The sequence below is a fragment of the Pelodiscus sinensis genome, unplaced genomic scaffold (assembly GCF_049634645.1).
Source record: "Pelodiscus sinensis isolate JC-2024 unplaced genomic scaffold, ASM4963464v1 ctg35, whole genome shotgun sequence".
Classification (NCBI taxonomy): Eukaryota; Metazoa; Chordata; order Testudines; family Trionychidae; genus Pelodiscus; species Pelodiscus sinensis.
The window spans coordinates 2,995,580-3,016,606 of record NW_027465908.1 but is presented as its reverse complement, the minus strand read 5'-3'; the positions used below and the strand labels follow the sequence as shown (position 1 = coordinate 3,016,606).

General features: G+C 47.6%; 1 protein-coding gene across 1 annotated transcript; it reads right to left on the bottom strand.

Annotated features, from left to right (window-relative positions):
* Window positions 1-336: 336 nt before the first annotated feature.
* Window positions 337-21,015, bottom strand: LOC142824473 (uncharacterized). Its single transcript, XM_075916486.1, has 8 exons — window positions 20,949-21,015; window positions 19,906-20,058; window positions 18,151-18,486; window positions 16,000-16,109; window positions 14,960-15,075; window positions 7,619-7,748; window positions 5,153-5,284; window positions 337-1,594 (listed from the first exon to the last, which is right to left on the bottom strand). Exons 1-8 carry the CDS (start codon window positions 21,007-21,009, stop codon window positions 1,379-1,381), a joined length of 1,254 nt encoding a protein of 417 aa, XP_075772601.1. The 5' UTR covers window positions 21,010-21,015; the 3' UTR covers window positions 337-1,378.
* Between the last annotated feature and the right edge of the window lie 12 nt (window positions 21,016-21,027).

Sequence of the window (21,027 nt, the reverse complement as noted above, 5' to 3'; positions counted from 1 at the left end):
ACAAACAGTTGAAAGTAGGGCGAGAACAGTGACAATTTAAAAGAGATTTGAAACGTCCCATTTAAGTTCATTGCAAAATCCTTCCTTGCTAGCAGGAGATACTGAATATGAAGCTCAAAGAAGTAAGACTTGGTAGTTGTGTGTAAAGCTGACGAACTGGGGTCGCCTGCAGGTGGGCTAAAGTCACTTGGCTGTCTGCTAAAGCTGTAGAGCACACTTCACTCTCCCTTGTAGTGGTCTCAGTGCCTCTGGATTACATGTTTATGGTACAAAAGAGCCTCATGAAACAAGGGGGATAACAACAAGGACGAAAATAGCTAAAATTCTGTCCATTTGTTTTCCTATTTCTTCATTTAACTTGGTTTTTGAGACATGAAAAATTTACAATACAAAACTGTCACATTAACCTCCAATGATCAGAATTCTCCAGAACAAAAATGATCTGGATGCCAAAGTATGTTTTAAATCTGAAGGTTTTCAAATATGTTAATTTAAAATCACTCCGTAAATCACAGCAACCATTCCCCTTTACACACACACTTGCATTTTTACCTTCTAGAACATTCTTTCTTTCTAAATTTGTAATTCACCATGCCAATGTAAATTGCTTTGAGATTCATGGATGAAAAGGGCCAAGCTTTACTATTAATTAGCAATTTGGTAACAGATCTATGAAATTCAGCACGAGGGCCAACAATCCATTATTGTTACAGACATCTTTGGTATTTCCTGATCCACCCTCCTTGGAACTGACATTGCTGCTTGAGTTTATGTTCACAAGCTATTAAAGTCAGACCATGCAGGACCAAAATACCCTTTTTTTTCTCCAGGAAAACAAATAACCTTAATGGTGCAACCTGCATGAGATACGCATTATTTATTTTGCTGATGGATTACCTACAACGTATGTGAAGAGTCTAATTTCCTATTCTGTTTTTGTGTCTCCAATTGAGAGTGGTATATTCAGAATCAGTGAACCATGTTAAGAACATTATGTTATTTTCAAGCCTGCAGAATTAGGGATGACTAACAGCAAGTAGGAATACATTTAAGTCTATGTCTTCACAGCTGGAATGAATGCATATATAGGAATCACAGTGTGTATCTATCAATGTGCATATGAAAATCTCTTTGTACATGTACATCTCTTCATGAACATATGTATTTCTCTCAAATTATATCCATCAGTGTCTTTGTTTCTGTGCATGTATTTCTGCCATCTGTGCCCCCAGAAGCCACATCATGCATGTGCTGATGGCTAAGTGTCTCTATGTATGTACTATGTTTGCAATGTGTGAATTCCTCATGGAAATTAGGATTTATGTGCGCACAGGGCTGTTAGCCCCAGCAATGATGGAATGTCATCAGCCGGATGCTTTTAGCTAGTACAGTAGGATTGCTGGACTCCAGGAGATGAACTGATGGCTGTTGTGGTTTGCAGAAGGTGAAAAAGTTCAGATTCTATGTCTTGAATTCTCTGAGCAATACAGCTCCTCTTAATTTCCAGCAACTGGGCCTGGTCTTTCTTTGTGGCCCAGAATTCCAGCTGCTCTGCGAAGTGTTGTGCCTCTTCTTCATGAATCATGCCCCGTGTCTGCCACAAAAATGTAAAACAAAACAATAGCGCACTCCTATGGAGTTAGACTACAGCAAGTAACTAGTCCAACTTTTCTGAGGCAGCCTGGCCCAGTGGGTAGAACGTAGCACTAAGAACCAAGGGACCTGGATTTTAGTCCCAGTTTGTCCTTTGACTCACTTTTGAGTGAAAAACTGTCATTTGTGTGATTGCAGCACATATAGACCTTTCCACTGTAGTGAAGATGTGGCAGAACACAAATCTGTGCAATTAGTTCAGATAATTGGATCAAAGGTAACCCGGGCACATCTATATGTATTGCCCTCACTCTTCCATTTGCAATGTAGATACTACCCAGTATCTCACACCAACTATTTTCGGGTCTGTTTACGCTACAGCACTAATTCGAACTAACTTAATTCGAATTAGTTAATTCGAACTAAGCTAATTCGAACTAGTGCATCTAGACCTAAAAACTAGTTCGAATTAGCGTTTTGCTAATTCGAACTAACATGTCCACATTGAGTGGACCCTGAACCGAGGTTAAGGATGGCCGGAAGCAGTGCCGGCAGGGCATCAGATTAGGACTTAGAGCGTGGAGCTGCTGTCTCAGGCTAGCCGAGGGCTGTGCTTAAAGGGTCCCGACCTCCACCCCAGACAGACAGTTCTCAGGGGTTCCCTGCTCGCTTGTCTAACTCGATGAGGGACAGCAAAGCAGTCCTGTCTTGGAGTGCCCTGAATGCCCACACTCGGCACATCACAGCACTCGGCCATCAGCCCGGCTACACTTGCCGCAGGCTGCCATTCAGGGGGGGTCAATCGGGGGGCTGCAGGAGAGGAGCCCGCAGAGCCACCCCAGTCCTCCCCATTGGGGGCTCGTTCCCCATTCCTCCCTCACCTCCTTCCACTTACCCTTCCCTAGCCCCCCTTCCTGATGTACAAAATAAAGGACACGTGTGTTCAAAAATAGAAACTCTCTTTATTTAACAAAACTTGGGGAGACTGGGAAAAGGAGGTGGGAGAGGGGAAGAGAGAGGGTGGGAGAGGGGAGGGCAACTAAAATGATCAGGGGTTTGGAACAGGTCCCATATGAAGAGAGGCTAAAGAGACTGGGACTTCTCAGCTTAGAAAAGAGGAGACTGAGGGGGCATATGATAGAGGTCTATAAAAGCACGAGTGGTGTGGAGAGGATGCATAAAGAAAAGTTCTTCATTAGTTCCCATAATAGAAGGACTAGAGGACACTAAATGAAATGAATGGGTAGCAGGCTTCAAACTAATAAAAGAAAGTTGTTCTTCACAAAGCAAAGAGTCAACCTGTGGAACTCCTTGCTGCAGGAGGCTGTGAAGGCTAGAACTATAACAGAATTTAAAGAGAAGTTAGATAAATTCATGGAGGCTGGGTCTGTGGAGTGCTATTAGCCAGGGGATAGAAATGGTGTCCCTGGCCTCTGTTTTGGAAGTCTGGAGATGGATGGCACGAGACAAATGGCTTGGTCATTGTCTTCGGTCCATCCCCTCCAGGGTCCCTAGTGTTGGCCGCTGTCGGCAGACAGGCTACTGGGCTAGATGGACCTTTGGTCTGACCCAGTACGGCCATTCTAAGCTCAGGGTTCAGGGTCGGGGGTCTCACTGGACCACCTTGATTTTCATGGACACCTGCTCCTGGGTGGCCAGGCTGGCAGCTATCCTGCCCTAGACGGCCACTTTCCTGTGCCTAGTGTGGAGGTCATGGATGAGGTCCACGATGTCCACACTAGACCAGGCGGGCGCCCGCCTCTTGCAGCCCCAGGCAGGCTCCTGGGAGCTGCCAGCCTGGTCCTGGGAAGAGGCAGAGGGCTGTGTGGCAGCGGGTGGCTGGCTCGTGCCGTGCCAGGTGCAGGGTCTGCTGGCTGGGTGCTGGCAGGCTTGCAACTGGCACGGGCACTGTATCCAGCCCGTGCCCCTTTAAGGGCTCCGGGGCCGGGAGGCGGGCAGAAGAGGTTCCCTGGTGGTGCCCAGAGTGGCCACCAGGGAAAGCTGGGGAGGGCTAGCCTCCCACTAGTTCGAATTAAGTGGCTACACAGCCCTTAATTCGAACTACTTAATTTGAACTAGGCGTTAGTCCTCGTAGAATGAGGTTTACCTAGTTAGAATTAAGCGCTCCGCTAGTTCGAATTAAGTTCGAACTAGCGGTTTGCCTGTGTAGCGCCTATCAAAGTTAATTCGAACTAACTTTTGTTTGTTTGAATTAACTTTGTAGTGTAGACATACCCTTAGTTACCAAATTTTAAAACTGGACATTGTCTCAAAGATTCACATCTATCTCCTGGAGTATTTTCCATCTAGAAGCCATTCTGTTTATTTGCAAACTTTTGTTCTCTCATTTATTGCCAGGGATGCATTCGCATAAAGAAAACCAGGATCTTCATCCTCCTGCAGGTTAATCCCCACTGAAAGTCACAAACTTCGGTTGCATCATAATCCATCTCCACAGCAACTATCTGTGATGATACTACCGGAAAGCTCTGACAGACGAGCTCTTAGTAAACAGAAAATCTGTATTCATGCAACTATCCATAGTGACAAGATATGAAGGGGAAGAACAACAAGAAATAAGACACAGAAGCAGGACGCTTTTTCAACTGAATGTTTTTTCCAAATTTTCTACAGAGGGCTCTGGAAAGTTGCAATTTCCTCTGGGCGCTGTAGCTCATTCATGCAATGTTTGAAATGTGATTAATTATCTTATTTGGTTGCAACATAAAAGTTTGCAAAGTTTTTTACATGTTCCAATGAATAAACCCTCATAGCCTCTGTGAAAGTAATACTTACAGCCCATTTTATGGATGCAGAAACTGAGGGATAGGGAAGTTATGACATGTCCAAGATCATACATGGAAACTGGCAAAGAGCTAGGAATAGAACTGAAGATGCCTGGTGCTGTTCCCTGCTCCAACCACTAGTCTACACTGCTTCCATGTTCCAGTAAAAGCTGATCTGATGGACTCCCACAGACAATAAAATTATGAAACGCTCTAAATCTCAGAATGCCCTGCGAAGGCCCCAGAGAAATTTGGGTTCTGCTAATGATCACAAAGCTCAATACACCTGTGTAATCCAATCCCAGCCACCTTCTCCTTTTCGCTGTGCTTCAGCAGATATCTCGTTTGGTGGGATGCATAGGGAAGTGGCTCCCTGACCTTGTTACGCCACCTATCTTCTGGAGCTAGATGCCTGAAGCACAGAGTTGTCAGCCTGCATGCAGCATGATGCAATGTCATGTGTGTCACAATGGAAGACTAAGTGATTGGAACACAACCTTACAGTGTAAAGTGCACGATAAAAGACTTTATCCTGGAGGAAAAACTTTCCCTTTGTTCAGTGAATTAAACTCCAGATACTGGAGTTAAGGGTCTGCAGGGAAAAAGGAAATTGGTTGGAGGATGTCTGAATTGTTCACCTAACCTGGCTCTCCTCCCTGACCTTCTGCAGCATAGGAGACTGAATCATTAAGGATTGCACCCAAGGTGAAGGTCAGCTGTTGTGGACACTTCTGTTTGGTCAATGCACCAAATCGATTAAAAGTGGCTCATACCGCAAATGATTCCTCCCGGATTTTGAGCTTCTGGTCCAGTAGTTCCTCCTCCTCCTGGCTTGCCAACGCCTGCACTGTAAGCTGGAAGAACTCCTCATTCAGCCCATCCAGCGTCTCCTCCAGCTTTGCAGCCTTCCACAAGAGAACATAGGCTACTGAGACCCTTCAGTCAAAGAGCCCTCCAGTGCATGATCAAGTCAATTAACATAACCCACACACCAAGGCTATGTCTACACTCGCGGCTTCTTGCACGAGTAATATGCAAATGAGGCTAAGCGTGGAATATCGCCGAGCCTCATTTGCATACCTAATGAGCCACCATTTTTTTCAGAAGAGGCTCTTGCGCAAGAAGGAGCGTCTACACTGCCCCTCCTTGCGCAAGAAAAACCCTCTTGCGCAATGTCGTTACACCTACTACTTGAGAGGAAGAACGACATTGCACAAGAGGGGTTTTCTTGCGCAAGAAGGGGCAGTGTAGACTCTCCTTCTTGCGCAAGAGCCTCTTCTGAAAAAAATGGTGGCTCATTAGGCATGCAAATGAGGCTCGGCGATATTCCACGCTTAGCCTCATTTGCATATTACTCGCAGAAGAAGCCACGAGTGTAGACATAGCCCTAGTGTGGTTACTGAACAATCCAAGTGGTACCTAGACCACAGCAACAGTTAAGACCAAGAGAACTCTACAGCATGGGCTGAGAGCCAGCTGGCTTTTAGCTCAGAGGATAGAGGCTCCTAAACTCTGCTTCCCAGGTTCAAATCCACCTGGTGGTGGTTACATTAACACTGAAAGGAACTGAAGCCCTGAACCTTTCCACATGGAAATACATAGTGCTTGGATGCAGAGGTGGAATAAATATGAAAAAAGCACCAGGAAGATCACACTACCTAATACAGCTTTTCCTAGCAGCAGTCTGTGCTGGGGACAGTTAGACATGCAAGGCATGTGGGAGATCACAGGTGCTGTAAAACCCACAAGAAGAAAGGGTAGCAGAGCAGTGGCTGTGAGTAGAGCCCCAGGCTCTCTTAGCAAGAGTGACACTAAAGAGTGCAGGGCAGAGCACCTACTCACAGACAAGCCAATTCTTGGAAGAACGTCTCCTCGTCTGTCACACTAACAAGGCTTTCCAAAGTTACTAGAGCTTTTGAGTGCCTGTCTACCAAGAGGACAGGTCCTTGGCACTTTCAGAACTTCACGCTCCTTTAGGAGGTGTCAAACTGGGCATCCAAACTGAGCCAGAGACAGGCAAGCCCAGAGAAACCTGAACACTGAGAGCAGCAGAGGAAGATGCTTTCTGGCTCTTGGAGTCAGAGAGCTGAAGCCAGCAGGCCATAGAGGCTGTTCTGAAGAGCCGGAGCATGGTGAGGGATGTTGGGGAGGGATCAGGAAGTCGGGTCATGGAGAGGGACTCTGGTATGTGTTGCGGGGCACTGTGGCTGGGCTGGAGAGCCAGGGTGTGGTGAGGGACACCACGGTTGGGCCAGAGAGTGAGGGCAGGGGACACCGGAACTCTATCTGATGTACAGTAAACTTCCGATAATCCGGCACCTTTAGGACTCAGGGGGTGCCGGATTATCAAATATGCCGGACTATCGGAAGGGGGGTCAATGAGGGGTCTGGAGTGGGGTGGGAGGGATGCCATCCCAGACCCCTCATAGCCCCCCCTTCCAATAGTCCGGCTCTGCCGCAGGCATCCCTGATTCAGCCGCTGCTGGTCTGTTTCAGCAGCGGCTGAATCTGGGACGCCTGGGGCAGAGCAGCTGGGGTGCTGCTGGGTTGGTCTGGTAGCGCCGAGGGGCAGCACTACGGGACCAACCCGGCAGCACCCCAGCGGCTCTGCCCCCGGCTTCCCCAATTCAGCTGCTGGTCAGTTTCAGCAGCAGCTGAATCGGGGAAGCCGGGCGCAGAACAGCTCCAATTGTCCAGAAGCCAGAGCACTTCCAGGTTCCTGATGGTGCCGGAGCATTGGATGCCGGACCAATGGAGTTTTACTGTATTGCCTGGATTACAGTGTTAGTATTTGTTATGTGCATGATCCTTTCTTTTGTAGAAGTAATTCCCAAAAGGGCCTTTTGTACTGAAGGACACATTGGACTATTTCTGGCACTCTGGCGGATGGAGGATGGGTGGGCCCATCATGCTATGGCTGCAGGAGAGTATACCAAGCGGGGTCACCTTCTGAGACAGGCCCACAGCCTATGAATCATAGAATCATAGAATACTAGGACTGGAAGGGACCTCGAGAGGTCATCGAGTCCAGTCCCCTGCCCTCATGGCAGGACCAAATACTGTCTAGACCATCCCTGATAGACATTTATCTAACTTACTCTTAAATATCTCCAGAGATGGGGATTTCACAACCTCCCTGGGCAATTTATTCCAGTGTTTAACCACCCTGACAGTTAGGAACTTTTTCCTAATGTCCAACCTAAACCTCCCTTGCTGCAGTTTAAGCCCAAATGACTGACCTGAATGCCAGAGGAATCTGCATTTTTATTATCCCCCTCGCCATGCCATTTCATTATTTCTTTTCTGTTTGAGCTTTCCATCATAGCCCGAATCTCCGCCTGAAGCTGAAAACATCGGTAATGTTGCAACCTAGACACAGAAAACACAACAGGCCCTTCCATCACTCTCCAGAGTTTCCACTTTAGTTCCTTGTTCACCTGCGATAGATGGGAGGGGAGTTGGGGAAAGAGGATGAATGAACTGATTCACTTGCAATCTCATCTCAAGCCTAGAAACAAGTCTGACAGGGTATGCCTACACAGGCAAAGGCTATGGATCTGTGCTAGCAGGGCTAGCTGTGTAGACAGTGTTTTGAAGTTGTGTGTGGAGCTCTGAATCTCACCCCCTCCCTAGGGCTTCAGTAAAGCACACTAACTTCTTCACACTTTTCTTGCTCCAGAAAAAGTTACAACTAACAAAGTTACTCAGTAGCCAGCATGTTCCAATTCTCCCACCTCTGGGTGGCTATGACATTTAGAGCATCTTTTGCAGGTCTGTATAACATGAGTACACGGTGAAATTTGTCCCACAGAGAATATTCATGTAGCATAAGGGGTGGAACCAAAAGCAGGCAACGAGGCTTCCACCATTATTATTATTATTTTGGGGGAGATGGCGATCTAATAATACTATCCGTTGGGAATTTCCCCTGCTATTCAGCTTAAATATTCCTGAGTGCAGGCTCATCTCATTGTTCCTTCAGTGGTCTGTCCTATCTCAATCCTCCTCACCCCTTGGTATTAACATCTTCATTTACCCGTAGACTGCTGTCATATCACCCTCAAACTACGCTGCCCATTTTCAGTGGTGCCTCTGAGTAAATCATTGCAGAAAGCCTGCACTGTTATTTGGCTCACAGGACTCTTCCTGTAAGACTGAGGGAGAAGGAGCTGCTGTATCCCTCGTCCGCATTACAACTTTATATTTATTTAGCAATAATTTTAATAGAATATTTTACAAATATTAATCAATTACACCTCATAACTCCTGCTGTGAAATAAATAAGTCATATTAGCCCTATTTCTGCAAAACAAGGCTCAGACAGGGCAGGGCAAATCACTTGCTTGACTATTAGAATCCTAGAGAGCATAGGCCACTAGACCACATCTCTCTCACTGCACACAAAGCATTCTCGGGGCTCCTGGCCACAGCTCATTCAGAAATGCTGCTAGGATTTAATATCAGTGGTAATAATGGCACCCATGGCTTAGATCTGTATCCAAACGAACTTTGAAAGCAAAAGCAGAAGAGTTTAATGCAAGAGTAGGTGAGATAGATGTCAATTATGTAATTAGGCAAAAACTCAATATAGCCATGTACAAACTGAAGTTTCACTCTATGCTTCCATATGGAGCAATTAATAGATTTACAGGTTCCAAGGCCAGAAGGGTTCATTCTGATTATCTACTCTAATCTCTGGTCAGATCTATGCTAGACCTAGAAGGTCGGCTTAACGTACTCAACTCCAGGTTTGTAAATAATTTAGCTGGAGTTGACAAGTATGGTGCCATGTTGACAGCAGGAGGTCTACGGGAGCAAACACTGTCGTTGACTTCCCTTATTCCTCGCAAATTGAGTACCACCAGAGCTGACCAGGTGTGTTCTCTACATTTGATTTATCGAGTCTTTACTAGACCCGCTAAATCAAACGCCAGAAGATCAATCTCTGGCGTGGTAAGTTTAGATGTGGCCTCTGGTACAATACAGGTTAGAGAGCTTCCACCAAGCCCATGGCTACTGGGCTGTGCTTCTGGCTCCTACTCGGCCTCTTCCCCTAGCATCCCGCTATGATCCCCACTCTTCTCCCTTCCTCACTGAGCTTGAGTGCTGCACATGAGCTATTTGTGGCTCTCTGGAAACTCTAGGAAGGCAGGGGAGGAGTTGTTGAACATGGGACCTGTTTTTTCCCCAGGAGTGTTCCAGCTAAGCTATGTAGTTTGAGCTCCTTGAGTCTATCACTTTAAGGCAGGTTTTCTAATCCTTTAATCATTCTTGCGGATCTTCTCTGAACCTGCTCCAATTTATCAACATCCTTCTTGAATTGTGGATGTCACAACAGGACACACTATTCTAGCAATGGTTGCTCTACAGAGGAAAATTATTCTCTCTACTCCCTGTTTATGACTCCAAGGAGCACATTAGTCCTTTTGGCCACAATATTGTACTGGTAAATAAGGAGATAAGAACGGCCATACTGGGTCAGACCAAAGGTCCATCTAGCCTAGTATCCTGTCTGCCAACAGTGGAGCAATGCCAGATGCCTTAGAGGGAGTGAAGAAAACAGTTAATCATCAAGTGATCCTTCACCTGTCATCCATTTCCAGCCCTTGACAGAGGCTAGGGACACCCTTCCTACTCATCCTGACTAATAAGTATTGATGGACTAACCTCCATGAATTTATCTAGTTCTTTTTTGAATGCTGTTAATGTCTTGGTCTTCACAACATCTTCTAGCAAGGAATTCCACAGGTTGTCTGTACTGCATGTAGAAAAACTTCAATTTGTTTTTTAAACACTGCTACCTATTAATTTCATTTGGTGATCCCTAGTTCTCATGTTATGCAAACATTGAATAACTTTTTCTTATTTACTTTCTCCAAAGCTGTCATGATTTTATAGACCTCTCTCATATCTCTCCTTAGTGTCCTCTTTTCCAAGATGCAATATCTCAGTCTTTTAAATCTCTTTTCACATGGTAACCTATTCCAAACCCCACATCATTTTTGTTGCCTTATTTCTGAACCCTTTCCAGTGCCACTATATCTTTTCTGAGATGAGGCAACCACATCTGTACACAGTATTCAAGATGTGAGCGTACCATGGATTTATATAGAGGCCATAAGATATTCTATGTCTTATTCTCTATCCCTTTTTAATTATGCCTAACATTGTTTGCTTTTTTGACTACTGCTGCACATAGAGTGGATGTTTTCAGAGAACTATCCACAATGACTCCAAGATCTCTCTCTTGAGTGGTTACAACTAAATTAGTCCCCATCATTTTGTATGTATAGTTGGGATTATTTTTCCAGTGTGCATTACTTTACATTTATCACCATTAAAATTCATTGGCAACAAAATGGCAAATCATTTAGTTTGGTGAGATCCTTTTGAAGGTTTTCACAATCTGCTTTGGTTTTTAATATCTTGAGCAGTTTAGTATTATCTGCAAATTTTGCCACCTGATTACTCCTTTCTCCAGATCATTTATAAATAGGTTGAATAGGATTGGTCCTAGTACAGACCCTTATGGGACACCACTAGTTACCTCTCTCCATTATGAAAACTGACCATTTATTCCTACCCTTTGTTTCCTGTCTTTTAACCAGTTATCAGTCCATGAGAGGACCTTCCCTCTTATCTCATGACAACTGGTAGTTTATGTTCAACTCATTATCCACCAGTGGCTTCCAAATCTTTTTCACAGGCACTGCTTCCCAGCATAGCATCCCTCATCTTGTAGGAATGATCTATGTTCTTTGTATCTCCAGGTATATATTTACGTTTAGCTGAATTAATATGGAAGAAAAGATCCGAGGACTGGAGATGCAGGTGGAAACTCTGGTCGAGTTTAGAAGGGGGTTTGAGCAGATGATGGAGCAAAGGCATGAGGTGGCTGAAGGGGAAAGCTTAGACATGCAGACTGAAGCAGGATCAAAGGCCTCTGAGGGGGGACTGATGGGTGAAGAAAATGGACAGTGGAAGCATGTGACTATGAGAACCAGGCAGAGGAAAAGATGGGCCAGTGAAGGAGAAATAGGGTATGTCTACACTACCCCCCCAGTTCGAACTAGGGGGGGTAATGTAGTCATACGGAGTTGCAAATGAAGCCCGGGATTTGAATTTCCCGGGCTTCATTTGCATAAAGCCGGCCGGCGCCATTTTTAAATGCCGGCTAGTTCGAACCCCGTGCCGCGCGGCTACATGCGGCACGGACTAGCTAGTTCGGATTAATCCTAATCCGAACTAGCTAGTCCGTGCCGCGTGTAGCCACGCGGCATGGGGTCCGAACTAGCCGGCATTTAAAAATGGTGCCGGCCGGCTTTATGCAAATGAAGCCCGGGAAATTCAAATCCCGGGCTTCATTTGCAACTCCGTATGACTACATTACCCCCCCTAGTTCGAACTAGGGGGGGGGAATGTAGACATACCCATAGAGCTCAAGAACAGGTATGTGGAGTTGGAGAATGGAGAAGGGATACAGCAGGTGGCCACTGAAGGTGGAAAGGCAAGGAAGAAGAGAAGAGTAGCTAGTCCCATACATAAAGGGGAAGAGTCGATGGAGACAACACCAATAAAGAACACCAGGAGGATACAGGATGTGTTGAAGAAGATTACAAGGGAAGATAGGAATGGAAAAGACTTGCAGCCAGAGGAAAGAAGGGATAGACCAGAGAATTGCACTGTCACCAGGAAAAGGCAGGTCTATGTGATTGGGGACTCCTTATTGAGAAGAATAGACAGGCTTGTAACCAGAGCTGATCCAGAGAACAGAAGGGTGTGCTGTCTGCCAGGTGCTAAGATACGGGATGTGGAACTGAGGTTGAAGAGGATCCTAAAGGGAGCAGGAAAGAATCCACTGATCATCCTTCATGTAGGAACAAATGATACGGCTAGATTCTCGCTGGAACGAATCAAGGGAGACTATGCCAGGTTGGGGAGGATGCTTAAGGAAATCGAGGCTCAGGTGATCTTCAGTGGGATTCTGCCTGTTCCTAGAGAAGGGCAACAAAGGTGTGACAGGATTATGGTGCTCAGGAGGTGGCTCAGGCAGTGGTGCTATAAGGAGGCTTTGGGATGTATGGCCACTGGGAAGCATTCATGGACAGATGACTGTTTTCTCGGGATGGACTTCACTTAAGTAGGGAAGGAAATAGACTTCTAGGATGGAGGCTGGCTCAACTGATTAAGGGTACGTCTACACTACAGCGCTAGTTCGAACTAACTTAGTTCGAATTAGTTAATTCGAACTAAGCTAGTTCGAACTAACGCATCTAGAACTAAAAACTAGTTCGAACTAGCGTTTTGCTAGTTCGAACTAGCAAGTCCACATTGAGTGGACTCTGAACAGGGCTTAAGGATGGCCGGAAGCAGTGCCGGCAGGGCATAAAAGGAGGACTTAGAGCATGGAGATGCTGTCTCAGGCTAGCCGAGGGCTGCGCTTAAAGGGTCCCGACCCCCACCCCGGACACACAGTTCTAAGGGGTGCCCCGCTTGCAAAGAAGTTCTGGCTTGGAGTGCCCGGAGTACCCACACTGGGCACATCACACCACTGGGCCATCAGCCCGGCTGCACTTGCCGCAGGCTGCCATCTGGGGAGAGGAGGCAATCGGGGGGCTGCAGGAGAGCTTCCACCCCCAGAAGCCCGCAGAGCCAGCCCAGTCCTCCCCATCGGGGACTTGTACCCCATTCCTCCCTCACCTCCTTCCACTTACCCTTCCCTAGCCCCCCTTCTTCTTGATGTACAAAATAAAGATAACGTTTCTTCCAACATTGACTCTGTCTTTATTGAACAAAACTGGGGGAGACTGGGAAAAGGAGGTGGGAGAGGGGAAGAGAGAGGGTGGGAGAGGGGAGGGCAACTAAAATGATCAAGGGTTGGGAACAGGTCCCATATGAAGAGAGGCTAAAGAGACTGGGACTTCTCAGCTTAGAAAAGAGGAGACAGAGGGGGGACAGGATAGAGGTCTCTAAAAGCAGGAGTTGGGTGGAGAGGGTGCAATCAGAAAAGTTCTTCCTGAGTTCCCATAAAGAAGGACTAGAGGACACCAAAGGAAAGGAATGGGTAGCAGGCTTGAAACTAGTAAGAGAAAGTTGTTCTTCTTGACAAAGCAAATAGTTAACCTGTGGAACTCCTTGCTGCAGGAGGCTGTGAAGGCTACAACTAGAACAGAATTTAAAGGGAAGTGAGATCAAGTCATGGAGGTTGGGTCCATGGAGTGGTATTAGCCAGAGGGTAGGAGTGGTGTCCCTGCCCAAAGTTTGTGGAAGGCTGGAGAGGGATGGCACGAGACAAATGGCTTGGTCACTGTCTTCGGTCCATCCCCTCCAGGGTCCCTAGGGTTGGCCGCTGTCGGCAGAGAGGCTACGGGGCTAGATGGACCTTTGGTCTGACCCAGGATGGCCATTGTAAGCTCAGGGCTCAGTGTCGGGGGTCTCAGTAGACCCCCTTGATTTTCATGCACACCTGCTCCTGGGTGGCCAGGCTGGCAGCTCTCCTGCCCTAGACAGCCACTTTCCTGTGCCTAGTGCGGAGATCGTGGACGAGGTCCACGATGTCCGCACTAGCCCAGGAAGGTGCCCGCCTCTTGCGGTCCAGGGCAAGCTCCCGGGAGCCGCCAGCCTGGTCCCGGCAAGAGGGGGTGGGCTGGGGGGCATCGGGTGGGTGGCTCTGTGCCGTGCCAGGTGCAGGGTCTGCTAGCTGGGTGCTGGCAGGCTTGCACCTGGCACGGGCACCGTAGCCAGCCCGTGCCCCTTTAAGGGGTCCGGGGCCGGGAGGGGGGCATAGAGTTTCCCTGGTGTTGGCCAGAGTGGCCACCAGGGAAACCTGGGGAGGGCTAGCCTCCCACTAGTTCGAACTAAAGGGCTACACAGCCCTTAGTTCGAACTAGCTAGTTCGAACTAGGCGTTAGTCCTCGTAAAATGAGGTTTACCTAGTTCGAACTAAGCGCTCCGCTAGTTCGATTCAAATTCGAACTAGCGGAGCGCTAGTGTAGCACCTATTAAAGTTAGTTCGAACTAACGTCCGTTAGTTCGAACTAACTTTGTAGTGTAGACATACCCTAAGAGAGCTTTAAACTAGGAATTTGGAGGAGACAGTTGGGAGATCTCCAAGTAATCTCTACGCCAGATTTTAGCATTGAGAGGGAGGAAAACAAAGTAAGAAAGGATATAGCTGGGGGTAGGAGAATGGACATAAGGAGGAAGGGAAGAGTGGATACTAATCTAATAGGTCATATTGGAGGTACAATGTCCATGCCAAATGGGGTAAAGAATGTGAGTGAGGTGAAACAGCAAAAATTAAGATGTTTGTACACCAATGCAAGGAGCCTAGGTAAGAAAATGGAGGAACTAGAGCTTAATTTTTCTACAAATCTTAACTTCACGACTATCAGTCTTGTCTGACTGTCCCCTCTAAACCAGGTGGGTTTTTTTAACCAATACAGCCCTTCTTCCTTGACTATGACATTGTGTCTTTTGGGGCATGCAGTAAAAGTGTTACTTCCCAGTTATCATTCACATTTTTCTGATTAAATTCTTCCTCCCATAATTGTTTTCAGCATTGTGTTGATCTCCAGTACCTGTCATTTTGGGATTTCTCAAGGAATTGGGGATCTGGTGACATTCGGATGCTCAGAAGTTCTTTGAATATTGTCTGGCAGTCAGAGCAAGTGGGTGATTTGTCTTCTGCAGGATCCTAGAATGGGCACAAAGAGAAAGGAAAGAACCTATGGGAATCACAGTTCCAGAGCCTTATTTCCAGAGACGCTGAGTCCCTGCAATCTTCCACTGATTTCCGTAGGAATTGTGGGTATTCAGCATATCTGAAAAAAATCAGGCATGCAGACTCTCTCTCTCAGCGTAAACACCAGAGGGTCAATCAAAACAGCAACATTTCTTCTGTGATTACACTGGATACTTCAAAAGTCTTACAGGAAAATTAACTAATGAAGCTCACAAGGGATTGGCTGCCTCCCATTGCAGAATTATTGCCATTCAGAGATTCTTTAAACTAGAGAAGGATATACACCATGAAGTTCAGATCCAGATTTCAAATTTGAACCATCCCCATGGTTTATGAGAGTTTAGAACTGAGGTTTTATTGTATGTCTGGTTCTAATTCACGTACAAACCAAATACTAGGGATAGTAGATGGACACATGTCTAAAGAAGGCATTGTTTAAACTTTGTAGACTAAGGGAAAATTTCTACTCGCTGTGGATCACTATTCATCCCTGAGATTAAAGAGCATTTTGGATGTGGAATGTGAGCAGAGTATGAAGTATAGACTTCCCCTGAAGTTTGAGGATTATGCTTCCCAACTTACACTTCTAGGTAAAAGTGACATTCACCAGCAACTCACAGCTTGGTGCTGATACCATATAATCCACTAGACTCTAAAGAATTCAAGTCAAAACCATGAATCAGCCCCAGGTATGCTCAGAAGATTTCTTAATGCAACAACAAACCTTACATTAAGTTTGAGTTTGCACCACACCCCGCTCAACCAGGCAAGTTTTGGGTGGATTTGAACAATTCCACACTGCTGTAATCCACTGTCCCCTTGCTCTGCAAGTATAATTGTCACGGCCACTAACAGAAGTCACATTGTCTCAACTACCTTCTCTACTGCTCCCCAGGAACACTGGAAAAAGGCATTAGCTAGAGCTGTGATGCCTCTGTTGAGTTCCATCTGAAAGCAAGAACGAGCAGTGGCAGCTGCTGTAGAACCTGGAAAAAAGACAAAAGTTGATGGAGTCACACCCCAGTTGCACTGCTCATCTGTAGCTACCATCGGCCTTTTAATCCCACGGTGCAGCCTCTTTAGCTAGTCTGTCCACTGAGCCCATAGCAGACAAAAGAGCAGCAAGGGCAGAAATAACCAAAGCATCTGTTCAGCAGAAGCGGTTTTAGAAAGAATGGAGGATGACAATGGGATTTACCAAGTTTTGTCACCAAAAACTGCCTTTTGGTGACAAAACAATAAGAACGTACATGCTGCAATGAGACTGATCTTGGGGAAAATGCCCAGTTTTGATGACAAAAATCTTCCACCCCTACAAGAGATTCTCCCCCCCAACAACTTCATTGATCTATTGTCAGAGGACACAAATGTGAAGACCCTCTGCCTATTTCTGTTTTGTCGACTTCTGAGTGGTTACACGAGGGTATGTCTACACTACCACCCTAGTTCGAACTAGGGTGGTTATTGTAGTCATACGAACTTGCAAATGAAGCTTGGGATTTGAATTTCCCGGGCTTCATTTGCATGTTGCCGGGTGCCGCCATTTTTAAATGTCCGCTAGTGCGGACTCCATGCCCGCGGCTACACGCGGCACGAACTAGATAGTTCGGATTAGGCTTCCTATTCCGAACTATCTGTACACCTCGTTCCAGAGGGAAGTAAATTAGACATACCAAAATTGCTAATGAAGTGGGGATTTTTAAATATCCCGCGCTTCATTAGAATAAAAACGGCTCCAGCTTTTTGCCGACGTGGCACTTTTCCGGCTACAAGCGGCAGTCTAGATGGGGATCGGTCGACAAGGAAAGCCTTTTCCAACCGATCCCTTATGCCTCGTGCAATGAGGTTTACAGGACTGGTCGGAAAAGGCTTTCCTTGTTGACCGATCCCCATCTAGACTGCCGCTTGTTGCCAGCAAAGTGCTACGTCAGCAAAAAGCGGGGCCATTTTTATTCTAATGAAGCGCGGGATATTTAAATCCCCGCTTAATTAGCAATTTCTGTATGTCTACTTTACATCCCTCTGGCGACAGAGGGATGTAGTCTAAACATACCCATAGCGTGTTCCAATAGGACTCAAAGATGTCCTACACTCTATGGGCACGTCTGCACAGCAGCGTTATTTCGGAATAATGGATATTATTCTGAAATAATGAAGTGAGCATCTACACAGCAAGCCCGTTATTTCCAAATATATTATCAAAATAACGGGTGTCTTATTCCAGATTCTGGAACCCTCATTTTACGAGGAATAACGCCCATTCCAAACTAGCTATTTCAGAATAGGGCTTGAGTAGCTGGGGCAGCTAGGGTTATTTCAAAATAAGAGGCCTCCAGTAAATCCCACGGGTACCTAGCTGGCCACTCTGGCCACACTCATCAGAATTCTATTGCCTCGCTTCCCCTGTAGTCCTTAAAGCTGCAGCCATAGGGGTAAGGGCTTGTGGCACACAGCAGGTCCTGACAGCAGTGAGCCACAGAGTAGCAGACTGCACAGTGTTGGCAGCTGCCATGGGCCACCCTGTTGCACCCACTGAGCCCTTTACAGCTGCAAGGGAGCTCCCAGGACCTTGCCTGGGGACGAAAGAGGCTCTCGCCTTCCTGGTCTGGTGCAGAGCTCCTGGATCACTGAGGTTGACCCGACTCTCAAAAAATCCAAACGTTAAATGAAAGCTTCCCTTTTACTTGGGCTGCAATCCCACTGCTGGGGAGTGCCCTGTGCCTTCGAAGCTACTCCTCTGTTCCTAGTTTTGGGTCTCAGCACGAGGGCCAGAAAGGACCCAAAGCACCTGGGAAAAGGAGATAACACGTGAGGTCATGTAGAGCAGTACGGCAAGGCTGGAGATAGAGCTGTGTCCAGGAGCAAAGAAAACCAAACTGTGCCCAGACAGCAAACTCTTACTAAGAAATGAAGAAATGATTGGGACTATGAAGCCATCCCTGTAAAAGAATCTGTTCTTTCCCATTGCGTCGCAGATAGAGTATAAATAGCAGACATCCTGATCCCATCGATTGCTGAAACTCATACCTGCTTTGATCCATGCCATGGCATTCAGAAGGATGGCTATAAATTCACCGGCATTCTCCAGGCAGGCTGAACATATATACAGGAACCTGTTGGTGGCATCATAGTAAGAATCTCTAGGGCATTGGAGAACTTCTTGGACCCTTTCTGAGCTTTGGTCTGGGACTGTCTGAGCCAACATGAGTACTACGCCTGGGTGGGAGCAGGCCCTGCTTAGCAGGCGAACCACAGTGCAGCCGAAGCGGTAAACCACAAACTGGCGAGGGGACAGGCTGGCTAAATCCATTGTGACCAATGTATTCCCGGTGGACCCTGGAGAACTGTCACTCCGATGTGCCTCTGGAAAGGAAAAGACACAGGTAAGCAATCTAGCGTCATTCGCTGCTCCCTGGAGCGGTCTTCTTCCCTCTGCAAATCAACACCACTTACTGCTCCCTAGGGAAGTCCACCATCTGGGAACTAGCACCATGCCCCACAATGCACTGCTCTCCTCCTTCCTCTGTGAACTTCTCCACCACAAGCTACAATTCCACCAGTTATTTCCTTCCCTTTGTCACAGGCTTCCAGAGATAGTTCTGGAGAAGCACAGAGTGTAGCTGCAAAGGCACCGTACACAGCAGGCTATGTCAGTATAAACGGCTGGGTTCCTGAAAGCAGGCAGGGGCCAGTGAGTCCAGTGTCCTCTGCCAGACCGTGCTTTTGTGGTCTCCTTGTACAAATCGGCCACATGGGGATACCTCCCGCCCCCACCCACCTCACCACGATGGAAGGCTCCATGCAGCTCCAGGGTTGGCAGTTTGCCTCTGACATGTCCAATGCCCCAGGAGAGGTATCCTCAGTCTCCCCTAAGCCCTGTCCCTCTCACTGTCATTATCAGCAGGGAAGCCAAGTGGCAAATGGGACCCAGAGATTAATTTTTCCTCCAATCTTTCTTAGGCGGGAGTGAGACGCATTGCCAGGGAAGCTTGCCCTTCTAATACCTATGCCAGGAGGAGTGGGCAATAATTTTTGCCCAGGGGTCATTTCAAAACTTTTTGAAGTAGCCCCGGGCCACCCCAGAAGGGGTGGGGCCGAAACAGGAAGGGGTAGGCATGATTGGTCTGGGGGTTGGCGAGCCCCTTTGCCCCCCCTCCCACTAGGCACCCATGCCCTTTAAGAGGCTTGGCACGCTTCCCCACCCCCAGGCTAATCAGGGTCTGGGGCGGGGGAGTGCAGGAAGCCTCCTCCCACCCTGCAAGAAGCACGTGGCACTTTGAAGTGATGCGGGCTCCTCCCAGGGCTGTGGCAGGGTGAAGGAAACTTCACGCAGCTTCCCCACCCCCAAGCCCTGATTGGCCTGGGGACAGGGAAGCACGCAAAGTCTCCTCGCTCTCCCCCCTGCCCTGTGAGCAGCACGCAGTGCTTCAAAGCGCCACGTGCTCCTGGCAGAGCGGGAGGAGGCTTCAGGTGCTCTCCCGCCCCCAGGTCCTAATTGGTCTCCTCAGGCCAGCCAGATCCGGCCCTTTTGCCACCCCTGACCCTTGCTCTAAATATGGATCACTAAGAGGACTTCATTCTCCACCAGCTCCAACCTATGCTAAGCTATTTAATGACCTGCTGAGATATTTCATCTATGAAAAAGTCCCTCATCTGAGCACAAATGTAGAGTGAACTTGAGAATTACTCATTCCTTTCCCTGGCACCAGTCCCGTACGTTTGCACTCTGCACTTCAAGAGGGACGGGCTGGAGGACATGCAAGAGGAATTTTGCTACTTTACCTGAAGCAGAAGCAATAGGATGTTGTTGCTGCTTCTCCAAAGCCTGCCTGATCTCACGCAGAGTCTTGGCGAGGGGGGAAGTCGCCAGCAGACTCTCCACCTCAAGCTCAGTCAGACAGGCCAGCGTGGCCCTCCCAGGCTGTGGACATAGCTCTATGGAACACAGACATGGCGTGTCATCTAGCAATGCACCTCCCAGGCGGGAGAAAGGAAGAGGATTCATGATGACGGTGGGGCAGGTGGACAGTTAGGGTCTGTCTACACTAGCCCCCTAGTTCGAACGAGGGTGGTTAATGTAGGCAACCGGAGTTGCAAATGAAACCCGGGATTTGAATTTCCCGGGCTTCATTTGCATATTGCTGGGTGCCGCCATTTTTAAATGTCCACTAGTGCGGACTCCGTGCCACGCGGTTACACGCGGCTACACGCGGCACGGACTAGGTAGTTCGGATTAGGCTTCCTAGTCCGAACTACCGTTACTCCTCGTTCCACGGATGTGTACTGCCTACAGTCTCGAGAGAATCCTGCTCCTGAACCCCACCTGCTAAAGAGCCATGAGTTCATGCTCCTTCATATCGAGCTGGTGATCAGTTTTCCTGAGAGCGTCCACCCGGTGGCTGATCAGTGCATGGCGTCCAACATCTTTCACAGCAGATGCTTGCAGCATGCACGGCTGCAAAGTGGCTAGGACTGCTGTGGGTCTCTGAGGGCTGCCGACAGGATTGCCAGGCCCATGGGCAAGGCAGGGTGACCTGCAAGGGGTGGGGCTGAGATTAGCCTCCCCCAGCCTGTCCTTCAGTACTGCCCAGTCTGCACAACCCACGGCGCTAGAGGTGATTTAAAGGGCATGGGGCAGCTGAGTAATGCTCCTTCACCGTCCCACCATCACAAAAAGACCTCTCCATACATACTAACCATGAAACACCAAAGAACATTTTAAGTGTCACTACTCATATATTCTGGGGATTATTTTAACCAAGCATCAGTCTCTTACAGCACCCCCAGACTTGTTACTGTGTCCACAGCTGGACCATCACTCTTACCTTGTTCTTCACAGGTGACAAAAGTGCCTTTCTTATTGGAGTGTTCATGCTGCTGGAGCATGCCGGGATCCTGTAGGAC

Coding starts and splice junctions, on each gene's coding strand:
- LOC142824473 (XM_075916486.1), bottom strand. CDS start 21,009: ATGCTCCAGCAGCATGAACACTCCAATAAGAAAGGCACTTTTGTCACC. Junction 20,059..20,948: donor TGTCACCTGTGAAGAACAAG/GTAAGAGTGATG, acceptor TGTGTTCCATAG/AGCTATGTCCACAGCCTGGG. Junction 5,285..7,618: donor CAGATTCCTCTGGCATTCAG/GTCAGTCATTTG, acceptor CTCTTGTGGAAG/GCTGCAAAGCTGGAGGAGAC.